Below are 24,556 nucleotides of genomic sequence, written 5' to 3'. Positions count from 1 at the left end.
TTTAATATCACTAAAGTCACAAATTTAAAATAGTAATATTATGATGAATTTATTTTGCAAACCGTTTTCCATTTGTTCATGAATCTGCACAGCAATTTATGCAAATGCCTTGAACATATTAATCTTGTATATTGTCAAATCAAATGAAATCCTTCCAGTTTATTTTCTTAATTGTATGTCAAGTATATTTTATGCAGTGATCTTTCAAAGGCATCAAAGTACAACTATAGATGCCTTTGACATTGTGGATGGAAAATTAATTTAGTTAAAATGTTGAATGCTGAGTAGCAAGGTTGAGGAGAAGGTTAGACAAGAAGTGTTTTGAAAACAGGGAAGAAGGTGGCCAGCAGAAGGGATTGTTCACTCTATCCAAAAGTCCTAAGAAAGTAATGGTAGGAAAACACTGCTGCTGCTGATGGAACCATTGAAGGATTCAATAGTAATCGAGAAGCAGACAATACTTGCATGGCTGTGAATACATACTTGCTTAGCCATGATTTGGAGATGCCGGTGTTGGACTGGGGTATACAAAGTTAAAAATCTCACAACACCAGGTTATAGTCCAGCCGGTTTAATTGGAAGCACTAGCTTTCGAAAAGACGTTCCTTCATCAGGTGGTTATGGTACGTGCTTAACAAGTCACTTGCAGGGAATCAAGGTATGACAATGCAACTGTTTTTGTACACTAAGTAATTCAAACAGCCATATGCCCTTTATAACTTCTGAACTAAATTATTTGATGGGTATTTGCATCCCTGTAATTCTGTAGTTCCTAATTTTTGTTTTCAGAAACACTTCTTGTCTAACCTTCTCCTCAACCATGCTTTCAGTCCCATTTCCATGTCATTCATCAGTTTTTCTTGCTACTCAGCATTCAATACTTTAAGTAAATTAATTTTCCATCCACAATGTCAAAGGCATCTATGGTTGTATTTTGATGCCTTTAAAAGAGCACTGCATAAAATATACTTAATATACAATTAAGAAAATAAACTTGTGCGAAGATTTGTAGCTCGGGTGCTTGTTGTATTGGTTCTGTTCGCCGAGCTGGAAGTTTTTGTTGCAAACGTTTCGTCCCCTGGCTAGGAGACATCATCAGTGCTGTGGAGCCTCCTGCGAAGCGCTTCTTTGATGTTTCTTCCGGCATTTATAGTGGTCTGTCCTTGCCGCTTCCGGGTGTCAGTTTCAGCTGTCCGCTGTAGTGATTGGTATATTGGGTCCAGGTCGATGTGTCTGTTGATGGAATTTGTGGATGAATGCCATGCCTCTAGGAATTCCCTGGCTGTTCTCTGTCTGGCTTGCCCTATGCTAGTAGTGTTTTCCCAGTCGAATTCATGTTGCTTGTTGTCTGAGTGTGTGGCTACTAGGGATAGCTGGTCGTGTCGTTTCGTGGCTAGTTGGTGTTCATGTATGCGGATTGTTAGCTGTCTTCCTGTTTGTCCTATATAGTGTTTTGTGCAGTCCTTGCATGGTATTTTATAAACTACATTAGTTTTGCTCATGTTGGGTATTGGCTCCTTTGTTCTAGTAAGTTGTTGTCTGAGCGTGGCTGTTGGTTTGTGTGCCGTTATGAGTCCTAGGGGTCGCAGTAGTCTGGCTGTCAGTTCTGAAACGCTCCTGATGTATGGTAGTGTGGCTAGTCCTTTTGGTTGTGGCATGTCCTCGTTCCGTGGTCTATCTCTTAGACATCTGTTGATAAAGTTGCGCGGGTATCCGTTTTTGGCGAATACCTTGTATAGGTGTTCCTCTTCCTCTTTTCGCAGTTCTGGTGTACTGCAGTGTGTTGTAGCTCTTTTGAATAGTGTCCTGATGCAGCTTTGTTTGTGTGTGTTGGGGTGGTTACTTTCATAGTTTAGGACTTGGTCTGTGTGTGTTGTTTTCCTGTGTACCCTTGAGGTGAATTCTCCGTTCGGTGTTCTCTGTACTATCACGTCTAGGAATGGGAGTTGGCTATCCTTTTCTACTTCTCTCGTGAATCGGATGCCTGTGAGTGTGGCGTTGATGATCCGGTGTGTTTTTTCTATTTCCGTGTTTTTGATGATTACGAAAGTATCATCGACATATCTGACCCAGAGTTTGGGTTGAATTTGTGGTAGGGCTGTTTGTTCTAACCTTTGCATAACTGCCTCTGCTATGAGTCCCGAGATTGGTGATCCCATGGGTGTTCCGTTGATTTGTTTGTATATCTGATTGTTGAATGTAAAGTGTGTAGTGAGGCATAGGTCCAGTAGTTTAAGTATGCCGTCTTTGTTGATAGGTTCCGCCTCCTGTTTTCTGTTATGTATGTCCAGTAGGTTGGCTATTGTTTCTCTGGCTAGGGTTTTGTCAATCGAAGTGAACAGTGCCGTCACGTCGAATGAGATCATGGTTTCTTCTTTGTCTATGTGTGTATTCCTGATGGCATCCAAGAATTCCTGTGTTGATTGTATGGAGTGTTTGGATCCGCTGACCAGGTGTTTCAGTTTCTGTTGTAGTTCTTTGGCCAGTTTGTATGCTGGTGTCCCTGGTAGTGATACTATGGGTCTGGGTGGGATGTCTGGTTTGTGTACTTTGGGTAGTCCATTCGACGTGACGGCAGAACCTTGGGATATGTGCCACTCATCTTCTAGTTATTCTGTGTAACCTTTCTAGAAGGTATAAGTGCCACAGCATGGTTCAAATGAATGGTACACTGTGCTTTCTGCAGTAAAGTAGTCAGAGTTACCCTTCACAATAATGGCGGTGAGGGGACACTTGGTATTTCTGTAGTGCTGTTCTATTCTGGAGAAAATCTGAACAGTTTCTGCAAGTTAGTATGTTGTTTTTAATTTTAAAATTTAACAGGACAAAATTAGATAAGTGCAATTTGAAACATCTTGAAAAAGGTTGGGATCATGTTGCTGTTGAGAAATACTTAAATTTTTTTAATATAATCAAAATCTGAGATACAGCTGTAAAAACATCAGGTGGCTCAAGTAGCTGGAGACATGTGGCCTGCAAAACCTGTAGTAATGGCTTTGCAAGGTTGGGGGGGGGGGGCGTTGGGGGGTTAGAACTAAATTAGCTGAATAACTGAAAATACAGGTTGCCTTTATTATAGAAATGCTTGGAGCTGAAGATTGTTCTCTGGTTTCCATTTAACTGAAGATGTGTTTGCTGGGAATAATGAGTTACAGTAAGTTTTGGGAAGATTTGTAGCTCAGGTTGAAGTTCTAGATGTACGTTTGTTTGCTGAGCTGGAAGGTTCATTTCTAGACGTTTCGTAACCCGACTAGGTAACATTTTCAGTGGGCCTCCGTGTGAAGCATGGTCTCCTTTGATGTAACAGCCTTGTTTACATCAGCCAACATTAACCTGGCCAAGGAAACACTGACTATACTATTAGAAGACCCAAAGACACGTACACCAAACACCTCGAACTTCATCAGCAAGGACAGTATCATCAAGCTAGTGGACCTATGCCTCACCACACACTTCACCTTCAACAACAAGCCTTCAGACAAACCAACGGAACACCCATGGGATCTCCGATATCACGGTTCTTAGCAGAGGCAGTAATTCAGAGACTCGAACAAACAGCTCTGCCAACCATCCAGCCCAAACTTTGGTTCGCTATGTGGATGATACCTTTGTCATCACTAAATGAAGCAAATTGGAAGAAACCTTCAAGACCATCAATAGTACCCTTACTGGCTAAAATCCTCCAAAGAGAAGGAAAACAACAAACTGCCATTCGTAGGTGTCACAGTAGAGCGAATAGCCAATGGGGAACTTCAAACCAGTGTCTTCAGGAAAATAATACATACGGACCAAACATTGAACTACAGAAGCAATCAACCCAACATCCACAAATGAAGTAGCATCAGAACATTATTTCAATGAGCCAACACACACTGCAGCACTGAGGAGCTATGCAGTGCAGAGGAAAATCACCTATACTGTGTATTCCAAAAGAATGGGTACCCAATGAACACAGTTCGCTGATTTCTCAGCAACAAACCCAAACAAGCAGACAAAACACATCCAGAAACCCTAGCCACTCTCCCCTACATCAAAGACATCTTGGAAATGACTGCCAGACTACTCAGACCCCTTGGCATCATAGTAGCCCACAAACCCACCAACACACTAAAACAGCAACTAATGACTTGAAAGACCCTATACAGACAACAAGCAAAACTAACGTCATTTACAAAATACCGTGCGAGGACTGTAACAAACACTGCATTGGGCAAACTGGCAGAAACCTAGCCATCAGGATACATGAACGTCAGCGAGCCACAAAATGACATAACCCTCTCTCACTAGGATCCTTACATACAGATAAGGAAGGACACCACTTTGGGACAACACATCCATTCTAGGACAAGCCAAACACATCAAGTTACCCCCCCATTTATCACCCCCTGAGAAAAGGAACAGGAAATGACATCACCACCGGAAATGACATCCAACCCACCGAGCCCCAAATATAAATAGAAAGCAGGAATTATCAGCAGTACTTCGCCCGGAGGCCCACTGAAGATGTGACATAGGGTGATGAAACGTCTGGAAATGAACCTTCTAGTTCAGCGAGCAAACCTACATCCGTAATGAGTTACAGTTTGGAATTGGAAGAATAGAAGAGAAGTAGTGGCTCGTGCATTCCAACAGTGATTAGATTTTAAAGTAGATTGTTCGCTGGAAAACAGTTTGGAATGCCCCAAAGTCCTGCCTTTCTCATAGTGGTTAGCTGCAACTCACTGTTGAGTAGTATTGACAATCAATGTCTAAATTCATATAAGACTGGCTCATGCTACCCATGTCTGTGAAACTATTCTCCAGTACAATTGACCAAATATATATGGGTAAGAACCATAGAAATGATTCAGCACAGAAAGGGGCCATTCAGCCCATCTTGTCCATGCATTCCGGAAGAGATACCTATTTGCCTCATGGACAGCTGGAGTTACACTGAGCCCTTTCTAAACCCATATTTTTGCACACAGCCCATAAAGTGCAGATCCAGGTAGTTTTAGAAGAATCTAGGGCCTCTGCCTCCACCACCGACTCAGGCAGAGAATTCCAGACACTGCCCACCCTCTGCATAAAAACATTCCTTCCTCACATCCCCTCTGATTCTTCCGCCACTTAGCTTGAATCTATTACTGCTAATTTTGAACTCTGCCAAGAAAAAATTATTCCTCTTGTCTTTTCTATCTCTATCCCTCACAATTTTGTATACCTCAGCTTTATCTGTTCCAAGGAAAACAACACCAACTTCTCAAATCTCTCCCTGTAGCTACAATTCTATACGGCATAAGAACAGGGAGCAGTAAATGGTTAAATAGCTCTCTCTAATTCAGTAGCTTTGACTGGATATAAATCTAAACTGCTTGAATGAAGGCAATATAGAGTTTAATGGATAGATTTAAGTATGTTATGGTGAAAGATTTATTTTTGAATTTTACAAGCTCTCACTTCTTGAATTTTCGTTATGAAGTGAAGAGTTATCTAGAATGCTTGTTATGCGGCATGGTGGCTTAGTGGTTAGCGTCTCAGCACCACAGACCCAGGGTCGATTCCTGACTTGGATGACTGTCTGTGTGGAGTTTCCTCTGGGTCCCTCTGATTTCCTCCCACAATCCAAAAAAATGTGCAAGTCAGGTGAACTGGCCATGCTAAATTGCCCATAGTGTTAGGTGCATTAGTCGGGGGTAAATACAGAGGAACTTCGATTATCTGAATCTCAATTATCCGAATATCGGATTAAGCGAAAGAGATCTTGAAGTCCCGATAGAAACATTACATCAAAGAGGTGTTTCTAATGCTGAATGCGTCTTTTGTTTACAAGGATTAAAAACTAACTTGGTTTATGAAATATTGCTGAGGACAGTCCTGGACATCGATGGGAGCCCAGGCACTGTCTCCAAATGACTGATATAGCTATATCTCTCTCCTCTTCTCTCTTTCTTTCTCTCTCTCTCTCTCGCTTCTCGGTGTGACTTGTTGGGCCGAAGGACCTGCTTCCATACCGTAAGGAATCTAATCTAATCTAATCTAAGAGAAACGAATGGCAGGCAGCTTTTTTCTTTCAGAAGTGCTTTGAGTTCACTAGCAATAATAACATGATGCTACAATCTCATTAGGTTTCTCGTTATAACTCTGGCCAATGTCCCTTTTTGTCAAATGGATGTTCCACATTAAAAGCATAACATCTTTAGTAAGGTTACCATGCACAGTTAGTGAGGGGCCATAACCAAGACTTTGATATATGGATAGGCCTCAGTGAATAAATATTTTTCTTGTAATCAACTGATGTTTAAACTCCATATGGTTTTGAAGTAAACACTTTTGGAATATTGTTTCAGAATTCCACCCCAAACAGCGAAAGGTGCCATCATCCATTTTGCTTTAAATATTTTAGTCTGATTCACTTTGCTTCATGTACAATATTATTCTTGACGAAATAAATGGTAAATTTTAAGTCTGTTTGGACCACACAGAGCAGACTTGTCATGATCACCACCTGCAAGGATTCTGCCATCATCCATATCCAATAAGTTCTTATGTAACGAATCAATTGAATGCAGCACCAAAGAATCAACATAATATGTAAAGATGATTGCAGTGAAGCTTAAGGTGGTGGATGTAAGTCTTATTAATTTTTTGCTATTACTGTTTTAAAGCCAGCAGATGTGGGCACAGACCAGGTATCTGTGAAAGGTCATATTAATATTGAATGAATTCCTGACAATTCCATGATTTCATTCTGTGCATTTGTGTTTAATCAGTTTGGCATGGTGAAGTAACTGCACACTTAAGAGCTCTAACAAAAGACGACATAATAGAATCATTAGTGTGGAAATTAAACTGCATGGCCGGGTTCTTAGACTTACAAATTGGGACTGCTACCATGCATGCTAAGAGCTGGCATGGAGATATCAGGTCATGACCCCAGTGCCAACTACATAGTTTTCCACAAGTTTTGCCAACTGGCAGTACCACTGCTGAATAATGGCACAATTGGGCCTTTAGAGGGTGGGATTTCCTCCCATTGAAAGGTCTAAGTTTCACACTCTGTTTGTTCAGCTGCCACCATGCTGTGGGTCAGCCGTTCTTAAAGTCGATCGGTACACGAATGACTTTTGTAACAAGGGGGCTATCAATACAGCAAACCACCACCACCAAACCTGTAAAATTCATTGTGATTCACTAACAGCCTTCATCTTGTAAAGTGCTGGATTCCTACTCACCTGCAATCTCAAGAGGATACGGAGATGTTTTTCTTCCAATCTGTGCTGAGCTCCGATGGAGCACTGGGACCATAGATAGTGAGGAGGGAAGCCTGACTCCGACTTTATAATTAAGCCTGCTGACAAGAATGGTGCTGTTGTTGTCTAGTGGACTGACCTCTACATTGGAGAGGCTGAGCACCAGCTCTCGGACACCACCACCTGTCTCCACCGGACCATGACCCCACCATTGGCGCCACTAATCTCATTTCATGTGGTGATTCCCACTGCCTCTAAGGTGATGGTCCCTCTACCTCTGTCAGCCCACTTCTACCACCTTTTGGGAGATGAGAAGTAATATTGAAGTCATTGAATCAATTCTATGAAGTAATGTTTGAAGTATGATACCTCGGTGACGATGACGTTTGTGGTATTGAGCAGTTTGACCTCAGTACGTTCCTTGCTGGACTCCTGATTGCCTTATGGATGAGCAAGTGTTTCTTTGCATGTCTTATCCCAGGTACAAAGGTATTTAACTGCTCCTAATCAGAGTCTCAATTAAACTATCCGTGCTGTTCTACAATACAGCTTTAGTGTGCAGATCGCATAAGAGAAGCCTGTACGTCTATTAATGAATTCCAACAGCTAAAGCTAGATTTCCACATTTGCATGTGTCACATTGTGACTGCTGCTTTTGACTTGAAAAACGTGTTCATGACAACAGTTGTGAAATTATGGATCGATAATATGTGAAGTCTCCTACAGGTGACCAACTTTAAAAATGTACATGAGTTTTGTCCAGGGCAAGTTCAAATGTTGTTCAACTATCAAGAGGCACCTACAAAGGAATAATCACCAGTTGAAAGTTTACCAGGGGGCTGTCATCTGTTGTTCAGCTTTTTGGATGTGTGGTTCAATAAGTTAGTCAAGCATCATGTTTGTACCGAATGGATTATGTGCATGGTTACTGGAGGGGAAAAAAAACCCTTCATAAAGTGGAGGAACATGCACGTACGTGCCAGATGTTTTGTGCAGCTTCATCAAGTCAAATACCACAAGAAGGGCACAGATTGTTGTCAATCATTCAAATAATGCAGAATATCCAATTTAGTGGCTGGAACATAAGAGCAGAAGTTGACTATTGGGTCTGTCCAAACAGATTACAGCTGATTATCTGCATCTATACTGTTTTCTTCACTGTCCCTACATTCCTTGATGTCTTTAGTGTCCAGAAACACATCAGTTTCTGCTTTGAATATGCCCATTGATTGCACTTCCACGGGCCTCCAGGGTAAATCATTCCAGAGATTCTCCATCCTATGAGTGAAAGAATGTCTGCTCATCTCAGTATTAATTGCCTGCCCCTTAAATCCTAACCCTTGCTTCTTGACTCACCAGCCTCTGGGAATCACATGTCCACATATATCCAGTCATGCTGTCTACCCTGTCACACCCTCTAAGAGCTCTGTACATTTCAATGAGATGACCTCTCATTCTTCTGATCTCGAGAAAATACAAACGCAATTTCTTCACATGCTGTGATACTGAAAGCACCACATCTATTCCAAAGTGGAATCTTTAGTCATACCATTAGCCAAAGTGACTAAGCATGTTACTGAAGATAGTGAAATTGATGAATTTTATAAATTTTTTGTTGTGATTAAAGGTATTTTCATTCAGTTAACTATGCCATATGCTCATGAATTATCAGTGTTATATTTCCCCATTTTAAACTGATTAATACCCACATGCACATATTCACCCTATAAGTTGGACCTCTGTTTTTGGAAAGACTCTTGGAGGCTACAAAGATCGTCTCAAAGACCAACATCTATGATGTCAACAGTAGAGCAAAATCAGATTGTTTCGTTTCCACCACGGACCCATGACGACATGAAGAATTATGTTGAAAAGGTGACAAGTCATGGTAAACAAATGTCAATTAATTTCAAGATGTGTAATTGTCTAGCTGTGATAGTCAGGGTTGGAAAGTGATTTTGTTCCACTTGTGCATATGTTAGAGGAGGTTTGTTTCTCCCCAACTGGATTTCTTGATCAAGGAATTACCTTTTGAATCAACATAGGTCTTGTTTGCAAACCAATCGACTCTTATGTGCAGTTACTTTAGTTTGTTGAAGTTTAACATTAAGTCCTCGTTTTGTCGTCATGACATTGCTTGATAATTTAAATATTTCTCGTGCAAAGATATCTTCAATTTATTACTATTTTGCTTGCATCTTTAAGATTTGATTTAACCTAGTCTATTATAAGCTAATGTATATCACGTTTTGGTTTTGAATTTTTAAAAAATGATTGCATTAGCAGAAAGGAAAGTCTTAAAGCAAAGGTGTGGCACTTTGTCTAAACCTGAAATTCTGGTTGGTCTTCTAATTTACTCTTGAAGTCTTGGAAATTATTTTGATTTGCATGTAAATTGAGGTTTGGAGCAATGACGTTTGCTGAGAAAATTTCATTTTGGCTGTCTCTAAATAATACATTGTTGTCCTGTTTAAATACACTGTGACCCCAAATAGTTGGTACAGCATAAAAACTCATATAGGCCAATTTTCAAGAAACAAGTGAACCCAGGACATGACCCACTGTGCCTGAAGATTTCAAATAATTGATGTTTGGGTGTTATCTAATATTCAAGTAAAACATCAGCAGCTAATGCATCCCCAGAAGCAGTTTCATCAACTGAAGAATAAAAGATGTGAACCACCTATATCACAGGTCATGACACTGAAGCCTGCTCAACATTGGGCTACTGCACTGGGTTAAAAAAAAAGGGAGAACAGCTGACTGGGGAAATCTGAGAGGCCGGAGAAGCATTCCTGTTCCTCCTGGTTCCATGTCAATTCAAAAAGTGTCCGTTGTCCTAGTCCCATCCAAGGACCCAATGCTCGCAGAAGAGTCCAGTTTCTCAGAGATGAATCCTAAAACAGGTGTTAGTCTTTTGAATAGAATATGCCTATTGCAAAATGCTTCCACAGACAGATAAATAATGATTTGAGCCATTTTGCTTCAGGCATTTTAAAGATATAAGATGTTGGTTGCTGAAATTGGGCAAAAAATATTATCCTGCTATATTGGGAAGCAGTACGTGAACAACAATAATTTCTTCACGTCTGAATCATAGAATCCCTACAGTATAGAAGCAGCCCATTCATCCCATACCTACCTTCCAAAGGACACCCCATCCCTGAAACCCTGCACTTCCCATGGCTCATCCACCTAGTCTGTGCATCACTGGACACTGGGCAATTTAGCATGGCCAATCTACCTAACCTCCACATCTTTGGACTGTGGGAGGAATCCTGAGCAACTGGAGGAAACCTGTGTTGACACACAATATGCAAACTCCATACTGACAGTTGCCCGGAGTAATCAAACCAAGGTCTCTGACACTGTGAGGCAGCAGTGCATACCATTGTGCCATCCGAAAGGTCCTTCAGTGTTGTGCTTCTGTTGTTATTGTTATGTTCCTGCAGGGATGAGAAATTTATCATAAACATCCTATAAGAATCTACGAATGGAAGGATTTGCCAGTAGTTTGGGGCAATTTTATAGGCAGTCAATTAAGTACAACCTGTAGATTTATCTGTTTGATATTTTGTACCCATCATGTGAATGTTCTTTAACAACTGCAGATTGCTACAGTTCTAATTCCAAGGATTATGTCAATGTTTTAGTTTCTGTAAAACTCAATGTAATAAAATTGAGAATTGATTTGTCTGCAAAATTCCCGTTTATGTATTTTCAGTTTAGTTATACATGAGCAAGGCAATGTTGAAGCAGGATTCTTCCAGTTGTGAAGAGGAAATGGATTGTATTTATGGTTACAGATAAATTGGTCATATGATACTGTGGTCAATTAAGGGAAATAAAACAGATTATTTTAGTTAGGTGTTACGATCTCTGTGACATTGGCATTATTGTTATAATTGATGGTGTAATGGAAATTTTGTGTATTTCCTCTCTATTCTTTAGTGATTCAGATTCTACATATGCTGCTAGGTTCGGCAAAATATGAGCACAAGGTGAAGGTTTTAGAAACGTTGATTATTTTGGTGTATATTTTGCTGCAAGTTAAAGCAATTCATGGTATTTTAAACATATTTGTATACATGTCCATATTGCATTCCTACTTAACACTTTATTTTGGGGAAATTTTGGCATCTCATAAAATAAATTTGTAGACTGCAAAGTGTAAATTTTTAAATATATATTTAAGATATGATGAAAACATGTGAAGAAATCAATTAGATTTCATGGGCACAGCTTCCATGAAAATCATGAGAGTATTCATAGAATACTTCATTTTCAGTGGTTGTTTCGGCCAAAGAATTCCTCTAATCAGGCCATGTTTGGTGCTTGATGTTGGCTAGCGTGATCTTCATTACATTTTACCTGGAATTTGTTGGGAGTGCAAGATGCAAAACTTGAGAAACCTACAAGGTGTTTTTGGATCTTGGTGAACCTGAAAGCAATCATGTATCTCCTTAACTGATAAGTTGGAAGGATTGCAAAACAAGCAAAACTAATATAGAACAAAGAAGTTTGTTAGAATGGGTGGATTGCAGTGTCAAATCAGATAGTAGCAGGAAAAGAATGAATGAGTTAAGAGAAAATGTGGTGAAGCAAAAGTAAAAATTAAAGCTAACTTTTTAAAATTAAGTTGTTAACAAATAAAACCTGAAGGAATGAGCATCTGTGTTTGTAATAGTTCAATTTATGTGCCATAAAGTTTGACTTTCTGTAATTAACACTTATAACGTCATTTAAAAAGCTATCTAGTTTTAACTGTCTGCCTGAGTTTAATGTGTATGTTAGTATAAGTGCAGGACATCATTCCATTCAGTGAGTTGAATAGTGAGTCAGACAGTCAGATACTGTTTTTGAGACACTAATAGTGGAACAATACAGCTATGACACCAGCTTATTAATTTCTGCTTTTTACGCATCTGACCTTTATTGAAATTGCTGTGGCAGTTGTAAAAACAACAAAGTGTTGTTAGACTCACTTCAATTTTCACAACAATATTTGGGCAATTATTGTATGCAACGATAACTTTATGTATAAATTTGAAATTTGTGCAAATGGCAATCACCACACTATTAATTGAGCTGTTTGGATTGTTCACATGGCAAACAAAGTACCAAAGTATTTGACTTGAGTGCTGTGACGCACGAGAGGGAGTGGTGATAGCTAAAAATAAATGGGGATTGCTGATGTGTAAAAATAAACTCATTAAAAGTTGTCAGACCTGCTTCCTTATAGACAGAAGAATCTCATCAGACTGGAGTGCATTTTCACACACCAATGTCCTTAAGTTTTATTTTTGGGTTAGCTGGCCCTAGGTTAAAACTTTCCAGCATAAGTTTCAGATTGCTGACAGTGCAGAATGAAGAACTGTCAGGATTCACATGGTTGACTTTCAGAAGAAATTTCATTGGAATTGTGACCTGAAAAAGAGATATGAAAGTTGGGAAAGTGTAAATGGCCTGTACTTATCCTGTAACCTTTCACCTTTTTAAGATTCATATTACGAGTAGAGCAAAGTTGTTCAGCATGCTTCTCTTCCGAAAGAATTTTTTGAATAATTTGGAATTCACAAGCCATAAATCTATAAATTTACATCAAGGCACACTAAACAATTTTGTTAAATAAATAAATTGGTTTCTACATTAAAATGAACTTCAAAGCTTTTCTTCATTCTTTAACAAACATATTTATATTTCTCTACCAACGAGGCAGTAGTACTGAGATTAGTTCTTTCTAAACCACCTTGTCTGCAAAATTCAAACAATCCGTGTGTAAATAGGAACTGTCTACTGGAGTGAATGGCTCAGGTCTGTAGGCTATGATCATAGATCATGGATTGGATTTTACAGAGACTAGTGGAGTCAACTTGGCTGTGTGAAATCAAAATTACTTGGATTCTATTTAAATTGATTGGAAGTGTACTTAGCAAAGTAGTTAAAAAAAAGCAGTGGATATGGTATCTTTGGATTTTCAGAAGACATTTAATAAGTTGCCGCATTGGAGGTTGTTCTGTTAGATTTAGCTTTATGGGTTTGGGGATAGTATGTTAGTAGAGATTGAGAATTGGTTGGTGGACTAAAACCATCGTAAGAACTTGTGTGACATTGTTGGATGTCAGGGTGGAGCCAGTGTTTGGACCTCAACCAATTATACGCTATCTATAATCCCCTTAGAGGAGGGCTGCAAAAGGATGTAGCCCAGTTAAGTGATTGGGCAGAAAGATGGGAGATGTAATGGGGAGATATGAAATTATGCACTTTAGGAACAGCACAAGAGCAAAATAATTTTTGTAATGTGAGAGACTAGTAGTTTTTGTACTCTGGGATTTAGTGACGATGTACATAAATCATAAATTAGGAAGGCAAGAAGTAGTTAGACTTGTTACACAGGGTTACTAATATGAACAATGAAGTCTTCCTACAATTCCAAAGGACTTTAGTGAGTCTGGGACTGGAATATTGTGTGCAACTTTGACTTATCGACCTAAAGAGAGATATCCTTACATTTCAAAGAATACAACAAATGTCTGATTTCTGGCATGGAAGGGCTGAGCAATTAGGTCAATTCCACAAAATCTATTCTATGTGCTTTGGAGTTTGGAAGAAATGAGAGGTGTAATCTTTCTGAGACACACAAATGCCGTGTCTGCATTTCAGACCTATCCCGTTTTTGTTGGGTGAAGGTAACTGTTTGGGGGTAAATCTTAATGGAAGAAACTCAAATTCAGCAGGGCCATGAACTTAGTGCTGAGCACAAACAGACCTCAGTTTGGCTGGTCAAAGAACCTTGGCTGGCAGTTTGGGAGTTATGAGTTGGTGTATTATTCAAAGGCTTCATGGATGTAGGTGTTAATGAGCCAATATGAAAGGTGGTATTGAGCTGCTGTTTTGAACCACTGCAGGTCTTTAGATATAGGTCAGCCCACTGTTCAGGCATTTTCAACTCCACATGGTTCCTGAAGTCTGCCATTATAGATACTGAGTGAGTTACCAGGAAGGTACATTGTGGGGAGAAAGTCAAGGAAATTGTACTGTTTACTTTGGGTATAGTTATTTAATGCAAAATGAGTTATGACATTGGGGCTCCAAGTAAGATGGCCTCTCGTATTTTTCTGCACATTGTAGCATTCAATTGATCATGATGTTCACTCAAATGACTGTGGATCTTCTCTAATCACAGTGAGTATGAGGGGATGGGGAATGTGTTGGCATGGAAGTGTTGTGTGTGTGTGTGTGTGTGTGTGTGTGTGTGTGTGTGTGAGAGATGGCTTGTGTTTAGAGCAACTAGATCAAAAACTCAGAGAACCAAGGCAGGTCTTGTATTGGCACATGCTAGCCTCAGTGGCCATCTCTGACCTGCAGCAGATATTGATGGGGCCAACTCGATCTTGCCTCCCCAGAGCCGAAATTGGTTCCAGTTAGGACCTTTAAACCAAAGTGATGTGCTGATTCATGCAACTCATCTTGGCAATAAAAATCGGGCCTGTAAAATTCTAATGCATTTTACAAAATAAACAACTTTTGTAATAGTCATCACAAATAAATTCATTTAATAGTTAAGAGAACTGATAGTAAAAGTAGGCACTTGGATATTGATATTTGAAATCAGACAATGAACTGAAAATTCAAGCCAGTTTGCAGAAGGGATGATGCAGCTTGGCAGGTAGAAATTTTTTGTGATCTCCAGTTTAAATATTTCTGAACTGTACAATATTTTAACATTTTTATTATTAGTGGAGCTCATGGTTCGTTCTTAATGCTGCTGCTTTTTCACTGCCTTTTGTTTCAGATTGTTGAATTGTAACTTGATTAGTTTGAAAATGATATGAATCCCACTCAAATTTTTTAAAGAATCCCATTTCAGCAAATTTTTAAGATTCAGATTTGTCCATAGTACATTTTTATTCATTCCTAAAAGGTATTGAATTGCTTAGTAACAAATCTAAAATCAATTCACAAAATGGTTTATCAGGCAATATGGTCAGGCAGTCTTTCAGGTAGAGAGCACAGTCATAAGGATAACCATCAAAGTTTTAACATTTGCATCTTAAAATTTTTTGATCTTTTCAAAGATATCATGTCACAGTAAATCAGGCATCCTGTTTTGGAATAGATATTTTGGTGTAGGGTTTATATGTAGTTATGCTACTGATAACCGCACAGTCTGAATTGACTGAATAAGTGCAAAAATTTAGAATGTTTTAAATAGATGAGTTTAGTATTCCAACTCAAGAATATTTTATGGTTCATGATGCGTGGTGGAGGCTGATACAATTACAACATTTAAAAAGCATCCGAATGGGTATATGAGTAGGAAGGGCTTAGAGGGGTTTGGGCCAATACTGGCAAATGGGACTAGATTTATATAGGATATCTGTTTGCATGGATGAGTTTTCCGTGCTGTACAGCTCTGTGTCTGAGTTTGCTGAAATTAGGACCTCCTGTCAAAACTGATCGCATGTCTAAGTTGCGCTGCAGACCCTTCAACTTGAGCTTGTTTTCTTTGGTACAAAGACACAAATAGATATACTTTAAATTTTATTTTGTATGTCAATTATTTAATTTACTAAGATGCTGACAAGTACACAACAATTAAACTAATAAATAGCTCAGAATTGTCTTTTTTAAAGCCATTTTTGGTGCTTTAAAATCTGTTTACTCATGGCCAAAGCATCCTTCTTCAATAGCTGTATTGACAAATGACACCCTGGTGCAATTTTGTTAATACAATTGACAATTCAGAAGGATGTTCTGGCTGTGAGTAACCAGATTTTAAAGCACCAAAAATGGCTTTATGGAAAAGAGCAAAGTACAATTATGTTCTGTTGCTATGTCCAAATGTTTTGGCTTGTGGAAAACTGCGTGTGATTGCAATTTTTACAGAAACATGAATTTTAACCTGATTAATAGAATTCCAAGTGCATCTTGGCCACAATTTCCTAAATGTGCACAAAGCTTTAACTTTTAATGAGGGTGTAATTTTATTTTGACTGGTGCTGGAAAACTGCATTTTAAAATTCAGTTAAAATAGAGAAGGAATGAACAAAGATTCCTCTTTGAAGTAGTCAGGAATAAAGGGTCCAGTTCATTGGAGACCGTAGTCAACATATTGCTGACTACAACATATATCATTGTTCTGCCAATGCTATATCGGAACATTAAGGTCACTTTTAAAATTTTTTAGAGAGCTCATGATTTAGTAGGTACCTATTGACTATATAGTTGAAATGGTGGAATCATGTAGCTATAATATATATTACGAAATAACTTCATGTGGGTATAGTAATTTTGGATATGGTCACAGTAATATATTTCATTTGTGATGGATCCAATTTATTTCATTTTTCATTTGACAGCAGCAGAATGAAGACCCTATGTATATGGTCATTGATCAATCTATGTCTAACTTTTACAAGTTGTGCATTACCAATTTTACATATTTATCATTTTTCAGTCATACTTTGCTGTCAGCAGTCTTGTTTATTATGAAAATTAAATCTGTAACTAACAAAAGAATTATTATCAAATGAATTAATCTGTGCTTTTTTATATATATAAAAATACTACCTTGTTTTAATGTTCTAATTTACAAATGTTTATAGCTGTTTTAAATGTGCAAAAATTCAATATTGTATTAGCTGGTATATTGGAATAGTTCTAACCTGGTTTTTATTTTTAGACAGCAGCTTCTTTTATAAATCTGTGATTTAAATTAATATTTTTCTCCATGGTGATTTTCAAACATACAATATAATTTGAGCAAATGATAAAAAGGTAAGCATAGTCAATTGTCAAGAGTCTGAACAGCTTTTCTCTTATTCAACTTTGAGAACTTCATTAATTATGCTTAACACCTCCATTAAATCACTTGTGCACTTCCTTATTCAAGGGAATAAAATTTAGTCTACCCACACATATTAGATAGGAAGTCTGGGTCTGATTTGGCCTAGTTTGGTCTAGTCCTGTCATTTTCATTTGAGTCCATAAATGGCAGCCTGCTATGGATTTGGAATGGAGAAACATTGAGAACCTGCTCCAATAGTAATAGTGAGTGTATAAGATCATCTGTATCAAGTTCAGGTTCTTCCAAAATCCAGTTTTGGAAACAGTATTGGAGTTTTATTTATTATAATTTAACAAAAATTATCTTATTCAAAGTTTCCAAGTGTAAATTTTTCAATAAATAAAAAAAAGTAACTCTGTCTAAATAATATCTTACAAAGCCCCCTTGAAGAAATAAATGTTTTTGAGATTTTTTTTGGGCATTTGGTCATTGGCACAGTACAGTATAGTAGCCAAAATTGCCATCTGGATGATAATTATCTGATGTTTTGAATGTGGTTTTGTTGCAAATAATGAAGACAAAAAGAAGGTACAAGTTTCTTTTCTTGGAATAGTTTAAAAAAAAATTAAATAATTCTAGAGTATAATGAGGTCCAGTTTCCATGAATCTGATGACCTCACTGTTAAAATATTTCTTTGTATTCATTACACTCTCCTGTGACTATTGAACAGACATTCAGCATACGTAGTCACTGAAGTAACAATAGGACACGTTTGGGTGCCTTAAAAATGAAAGGTCACCAAGGTGCCAAGTGCTGCACTCTTGAATGAAAGGTTCAATTTCATTGGTTGACGTTTCATAGCTTCACATAAAAATTGATTGTGTTGAATTGCTCTTGGATGCCATTTCATCACATGATCTGAAAACCACACATTGTTCGAGCAGTAACACACAGTAGTGGTAAATTCATGGAAGTAGCAATTTTTAAATCTCTGTTTAATGTGTGTACAGTTTTGAAATGGAAAGCAATGATTTGTTGTGCAAATAAGTTACCTAATCTAACAGGAAATATGGATTAAATTGGCTTTTTTATTGTATTGACTGCAGGCCTAGTAAAATCTAAATAACATATTGATAACATTGTTTATCAGATGATGTAAGTTGGAACCAAAATTATTTCTCAAAGTAACAATGAAGGGTAAGTGGGTCAACATGAAGCTTTGCCTGGGTGACTAGTAGTTGTGTTGTATTGAAATAAGTTGAATGGAATGAGCTGTATTGTCACATACTCAAGTCAATACAGTGAAACTTTTACAGTCGCCGCATTACATCTTAGGTATAAAGGTATCTAGGTATAGATACGTAAGATCAAATTCTTAGGAAACAAAAAAATTGAAATAAAGAAATAAATAGTCCAGCATTATAGGTCATAGGAACAAAGTAGATTAGTAAAGAAGCAAGAAGTTCAGAATATCAGTCTTTCTGAACCGGCCAGCTGGCACCTAGCCTCAAGGGAAACCTCTACTGCCTCTTCCCTGTCTGTGCTGGACCCACCAATGTAGGATTCATAGAGATGTACAGCATGGAAACATCCCCATCGGTCCAACCCGTCCATGCTGACCAGATATCCCAACCCAATCTAGTCCCACCTGCCAGCACCCGGCCCATATCACTCCAAACCCTTCCTATTCATATACCCATCCAAATGCCTCTTAAATGTTGCAATTGTACCAGCCTCCACCATACCCTCTGGCAGCTCATTCCATACATGTACCACCCTCTGCGTGAGAAAGTTGCCCCGTAGGTCTCTTTTTTATATCTTTCCCCTCTCACCCTAAACCTATGCCCTCTAGTTCTGGACTCCCCCGCCCCCACTTTAGGCACCATCTCTTCATTGGACCCACTTCACTGACAGCACTAATGCACAATCACCATGCAACCAAGAGTCTCTGATTCCATTGCCAAGCCAGGCCTTTGCCAGGCTACAAGTTGCCGATGCCGCCATCATGACGAATCTGCTGCAGTTGGAACCCCAGCCTGATCCTTTGTCCACCAATGCTATACATTCCACTAGACTGGACTCTTGTTCAGCCTAGCCCCCATCCATGTTCTCTGATGTCCAGACATAAATAAAAACAGAATAGGAAAGTACAAAATATAAGAAAGAAACTGAGAGATGTAGAAACACAAATAGAAGACAAATGCTTGCAGACGAAAAGAGAGACAAACAGAACAATACTTGAAGATGGAGAAACATTCATACAACAGTTAGTGATTAGAGAATGATTCCTTGAGCATTCAGAGAAAGCTAACTTATCCTGGCAAGCCTTTTGGTTTGCATATTGTTTTTCTGATTTGATTATTTAGTAGTGAGAGGTGCTGCATCCTGAGGCTTTAGATTGTGGTGACATACATTTCTATTGATGGACAAAAACACCTATAATGTGCTTGGTTTAAGACTGTCCTTTAACTGTTCTGCTTATCATACCAACAGTACCACGTTAATATTCTTGATTTTTCTAAAATTTTCAGCAACTCCTTGTGAACAATGTCATTGGTTTGTATGTAAAACCAGGCCTATTTCCATTTATTTTGCAACATTCTATCAAACTGTAATTCAATTCTGAGCGTTCTTTAGATATAAGAAACTGCTGACTTAGTAATAGTGGTATTAATCCCTATTTGGCCTTGCAAAATTACCATCTGTGTAATATCCTTTTGTTATAGTTTTACGGTTTTGATAGGTTAACTCAACTCAAGACTAAATGTATGCTGACAAACAGAAACAGCATGCTGTATAAAAAGCTAAGAGATCCCATAAACAAATGGATCACATTAAAACTCTGGAGTGCTAACACATCCAGACATGAATGGTAGTGGAGAATTTTAATTTAAAAACTTTCCCAGCCTCCAACCATCAAAATATCCTTTTCTTCTGTCATGTTGGGTTGGTGATCTTCTCCCAGTCCCATAGTACTTAGGTTAAAAATGTTAACTGGATTAATTCACTGTCTCAATTCTATATTTACCCTTCCTTTCCAATGTGGAAGTGTCTAGACTCAAATTGTAAATTGGTGAACAGTATAGTTTGTCGGAGTGTTATTCATAGGATATTTAAGGTCATGAAAAATATAAACAAAAAGCAAAATGACGCGTTCCCCAGTGAACATATTTTCAAACTTTAGGATCAATTTTAACTTAATGTACTTCTGGTGTATCAGGCCTGTTGTAGCATCTATATGTTAGTACCATTGGCTAATAATGGGTCTGAAAGGTTAATACTTCCTCTAAGCATTTCGTGTCATCTGGACTTGTGGACAGAACAGCTTACGATCTCAACGGAGTCTGACTGAACATCTAGTCCATTTCAAAATATCGGTAACAATATGTAGGCTAACTTGGTAACATTAAGTCAAACCCCAGGTAGTAACTTTCATCCACAACACTAGAGTAAGCAGACCCTGTAATTTCTTTCACTTCAGGAGGATAGTGGCAGCAATGTCAACCAACATAGAGAGATGTGTTGCTGGAAAAGCACAACAGGTCAGGGAGCATCTGAGGAGCAGGAGAATTGACGCTTTGGGCATAAGCCCTTCATCAGCAATGTAGAGAGCTGGCATATCCATACATTAGCATCATGTTTACAAGTATGAGAAGTGTAAATAATTGCAGTCTTTCTGTTTTGAAAATCAATCAAGTTACTGCAGCAGAATTAATCAGATTTAAGTACAAATTAAAACAGCATTAAGGAAATGATATATAAAGCACTTTTTCCTTTTCCACCCCCTCTCCCTTTTCATGTAGAGAGAGACTATTCCAGTCTGTGTGAGAAGCAGCCGATTGGAAGATTACTTTTTCGTCAGTTCTGTGAAGCACAGCCTGAACTTCAGCACTACATCGATTTTCTTGACCTAGTGGTAAGTTGGTTATGGAATGTATTTTTAATGCAAAATAAAAGTATTTGAATGTTGCATTTGGACACCTGACTGCCTCGGTTAAACAGTTTTTTTTCAAAAATAGCTTGTTTAATGTTTCTGCCCAACCCCCACTTAATGGTTGACTGCAGAGCGGGACCAATCATTTGGGAAATCACCTTCTGAAGAAAACAGAACCTTGAAAGATCACATTATCTACTCCATGCCCATTGTCATTGTGAGGTGCAATCATATTGTTTCCTTCTAGAATATGTCTTAGTTTACGCTTAACTATACTTCAAAGTACTTTAAATCTTTTATGGTGCAGGCAGATTTGTGGATTTTATTCAGTGTGTTCAGATTTAGTTTATAAGTTTAGTAAGTCTACTGCAACACCACATAAAACTTGGACTATCCCAAATGACTCCAGCCAATTCCTACTCTGACAGCCTGATCAACTCTGTTGAGGCTGATCTTGGATTTGGGCATTAGCTGTAGATTGAGCCTTTGGTATTGCAGGTAGTATAATAGCATGGATAGAGGATTGGCTGACTATCAGAAAACAGAGAGCAAGGATAGGAGGGCATTTTTTTTCAGATGTCAACCAGTAGCTAATGTGTTGCCACAGGGATCAGTGCTGTAGTCACAATTATTAACAAGTAAAGTGAATGTTCTACAGCCAAGATTGTGGATGACACAAAAATAGGTGGGAAGCTAAGTACTGAGAATAACTCTCAGAACTGCAAAGGCTAAGTGAGTGGGCAAAAACCTGGCAAATGAAATATGTAAGGAATATATTTTGGGGAAAATTTAAAGTTATGTGCATTGGCAAGAAGAATATAGGAGTGAATATTATTTAAATGGTAAAAGATTGCAGAACGCAACAGCACAGAGGGATTTGGGAGCACTGACCACAAAAACCTCGCATCCAGGTTTAGCAGGTAATAGGAAAGGCACATGGAATGTTGGCCTTTATTTTAAAGGGAATAGAGTATAAACATATCGAAGTCATGCTAAAACTATTCAAGGCACTAGCTGCTGGACCACAGCTAGATTACTGCAAACAGTTTAGGGCCCGTTATCTAAGAAAACATATACTGACATTGGAGGAAGTTCAGAGAAGGTTCACTTGCCTGATCCTGGAATGAAGAGACCATCTTATGAAGAGAGGTTAAGTAGGTTAGGTGTATCCTCATTGGAGTTTAGAAGAATGAGAGGTGTTCTTACAAAATCTACAAGATGCTTAGGGGAATAGATGTAGAAAGTTGTTTTCCATTCTGGGAGAGGCTAGGACTAAAGGCAAATATCAGACTGAAAAGTTACCCATTTAAGCCAAAGAGGAGGAATTTTATCTCTGAGTGTAGTGAATCTGTGAAATTACTTGCTGCAAAGAGCTTTACAGGCTGGATCTTTAAGGCTGACACAGATTGGTATCTTTAATGATTAACAAGGGTTATGGGGAAAAGGCAGGAAAGTGGCGATGAGAATGGTCAAATCAACCATGATCTCATTGAACGGTTCAATGGACTGAATGGTCTACTTTTGCTCCTATGTCTCATGGTCTGTATATGTACCCAATTAAGCTCAGTGTAGATTAGGTGCATCCCATATGAAGCTTTGCTTGATGTACTTAATTTCTTTTCAGTTGGACCATGGTATCTGTGTTCCCACAGACATGCAAATATTTTCATTAATATCAATTGAGCTACTGTGTGGAGTGACTAACAGTAAGCAAAAGATATGAAAAGCAAGCACTCAGTTGCTGACGTATTATGACCACCAGGCCAGAAGATTGTTACTTTAAATCACAGGATAAACATGTTTTACAGCCTAATGATGCAATTCTAAGACCCCGATGCCTTTTTGGTGGTGCAGCACTTGCAGTGAAATATGAACAGATCTGTGTTTTGGTACCTCAGGTAGGTGTTGATGTCCAGTGACACTATTAAAGAGCAGGAGGTGAAAACTACAGAAGGCCAGTGTCCCTTTGTAGCATCTATCCCCTCAGTGAACAGAAGCAAAACACAGGTTAACTTTCATCTGATCACTGTTGAGAGATCTGTAACTCGTAGCACTCCTTTTGTATTTTGCTCTGGTCCACTTGCTCCTCCAGTCCATTTTTCAACATTTTTAAAAACTATTATTTTCCAGCCACCTTCCATTGGATTGGAAACAATTTTGTTAGTCTCTCCACATGCTGCCAAACCTGCAGAATTTCTCTTGCACTTCTTGCTTTTATGTCAGAATAGTGTTGTCTTTATACAAGTTCATTTATTCTATTTTACAAGGATTCAAAGTAAAGCTGAATCAAGTATTTATATCCGTAAATTCATTAACCATAATACCATGAACTATACTGAAGTTGTATTAAATGAGGTTAAACTGAAATTCAGATTACAATACCTTATCAGCTGTTTAATGTTGATTATTTACAAAGGACAATTAATACTGTAAATTGATTATTAAACTAAAGCAGAAATAGCAGACGGAAGTTGATTAGGTTTTAATATAAAGCCTGGCATTCCTGAAGTTGAATAGATCGATTTTGTTACTTGTGCATTAATATTTTTTCCATTTTCATATTGATTATTAATTCCCCATTTAAGAAGTCCATTTAGTACAACTGCAATGTTCTGATTTACAGGTGAGAAAAAGGAATATATTCTTAGAGATATTTTTTGTGTACATCTGCGGTACATTCCCTAATTGTTCTTGAGAAGGTGGTGTTGAGCTGCTTTCTTAAGCTGCAGTAGTTCATCCCAGTGTAGGTACAACCAAAGTGCTGTTAGGAAGTGAGTTCCAGGATTTTGACCCAGTGAAGCAATAGCAACATAGGTTTAAATCAGGATCGTGTGTGACATGTTGTAGGGGGTGGGGGAAGAGAGAATCTTTTAGGGAGTTATGTTGTAATCATCATGTTCTAGCTAGACAGCTACTGACAACCGGAAGCGGCAGATTCAAACCAGTATAAATGCCGGAGGAATCAGCACAGAAGCGCTTCACAGGAGGCTCCCAAGCACTGAAAATGTCACCTAGAAAGGGGACGAAACGTTGGCAAGAAAAACTCCCAGCTCGGCGAACAGAACCACAACAGTCATGTTCTAATACATTTAGCCTTCTACATAGTGGAGGAGCTGAGAGTTTGGAAGGTGCTGTTGAATGAGTCTTGCTTTGTTGCTCTGTTACATCTTATAGATGGTACTCATTGTTACTACTGTATGTAGTTTTGGAGAGAGTGAATGTCATTGGTGATGGTTGGTGCTACTTTGACCTGGATGATGTTGAGCTGCTTGAGTATTTTTGGAGCAACACTCAGCCCAGCAAGTGGGGAGTATTCCATCACATTCCTGACTTGTACCGTACGCATTGTAGACTGACTTTGGGAATAAGAGGATAAGTTCCTTCTCTTGAAATCCCCAGCCTCTGCACTGCTCTTGCAGTCTCTATTTATATGGCTGTCCAACCATGTTTTCGGCCAAGGGATCCCCAAGGTTATGTTAATGGGAGAGATCAGCTTTGGTAATGCTGCTATGTGTTAAGATTAGATTCTCTCTTGCCCTACACGGTTCTTGACTGGCACTGGTGTGGCTAGAATATTACATGTCACTTGTCAGACCAGA

The 24,556-nt window shown here is 38.5% G+C and overlaps 1 protein-coding gene across 1 annotated transcript in view; it reads left to right on the top strand.

Moving 5' to 3' along the window:
- The window catches only part of LOC132826481 (G protein-coupled receptor kinase 5-like), a 222,639-nt gene that overhangs the window by 86,440 nt on the left and 111,643 nt on the right, over window positions 1–24,556 (top strand). Inside the window, exon 3 of the mRNA XM_060842439.1 lies at window positions 20,827–20,939. Within this exon, the coding sequence (XP_060698422.1) occupies window positions 20,827–20,939 (113 nt within the window). The remainder of the gene's footprint in view (window positions 1–20,826; window positions 20,940–24,556) is intronic.

Source organism: Hemiscyllium ocellatum, chromosome 22 (genome assembly GCF_020745735.1).
Source record: "Hemiscyllium ocellatum isolate sHemOce1 chromosome 22, sHemOce1.pat.X.cur, whole genome shotgun sequence".
NCBI classification, from domain to species: Eukaryota; Metazoa; Chordata; class Chondrichthyes; order Orectolobiformes; family Hemiscylliidae; genus Hemiscyllium; species Hemiscyllium ocellatum.
The sequence above is the reverse complement of the archived record's forward strand: the minus strand, read 5'-3'. Positions and strand labels throughout refer to the sequence as shown.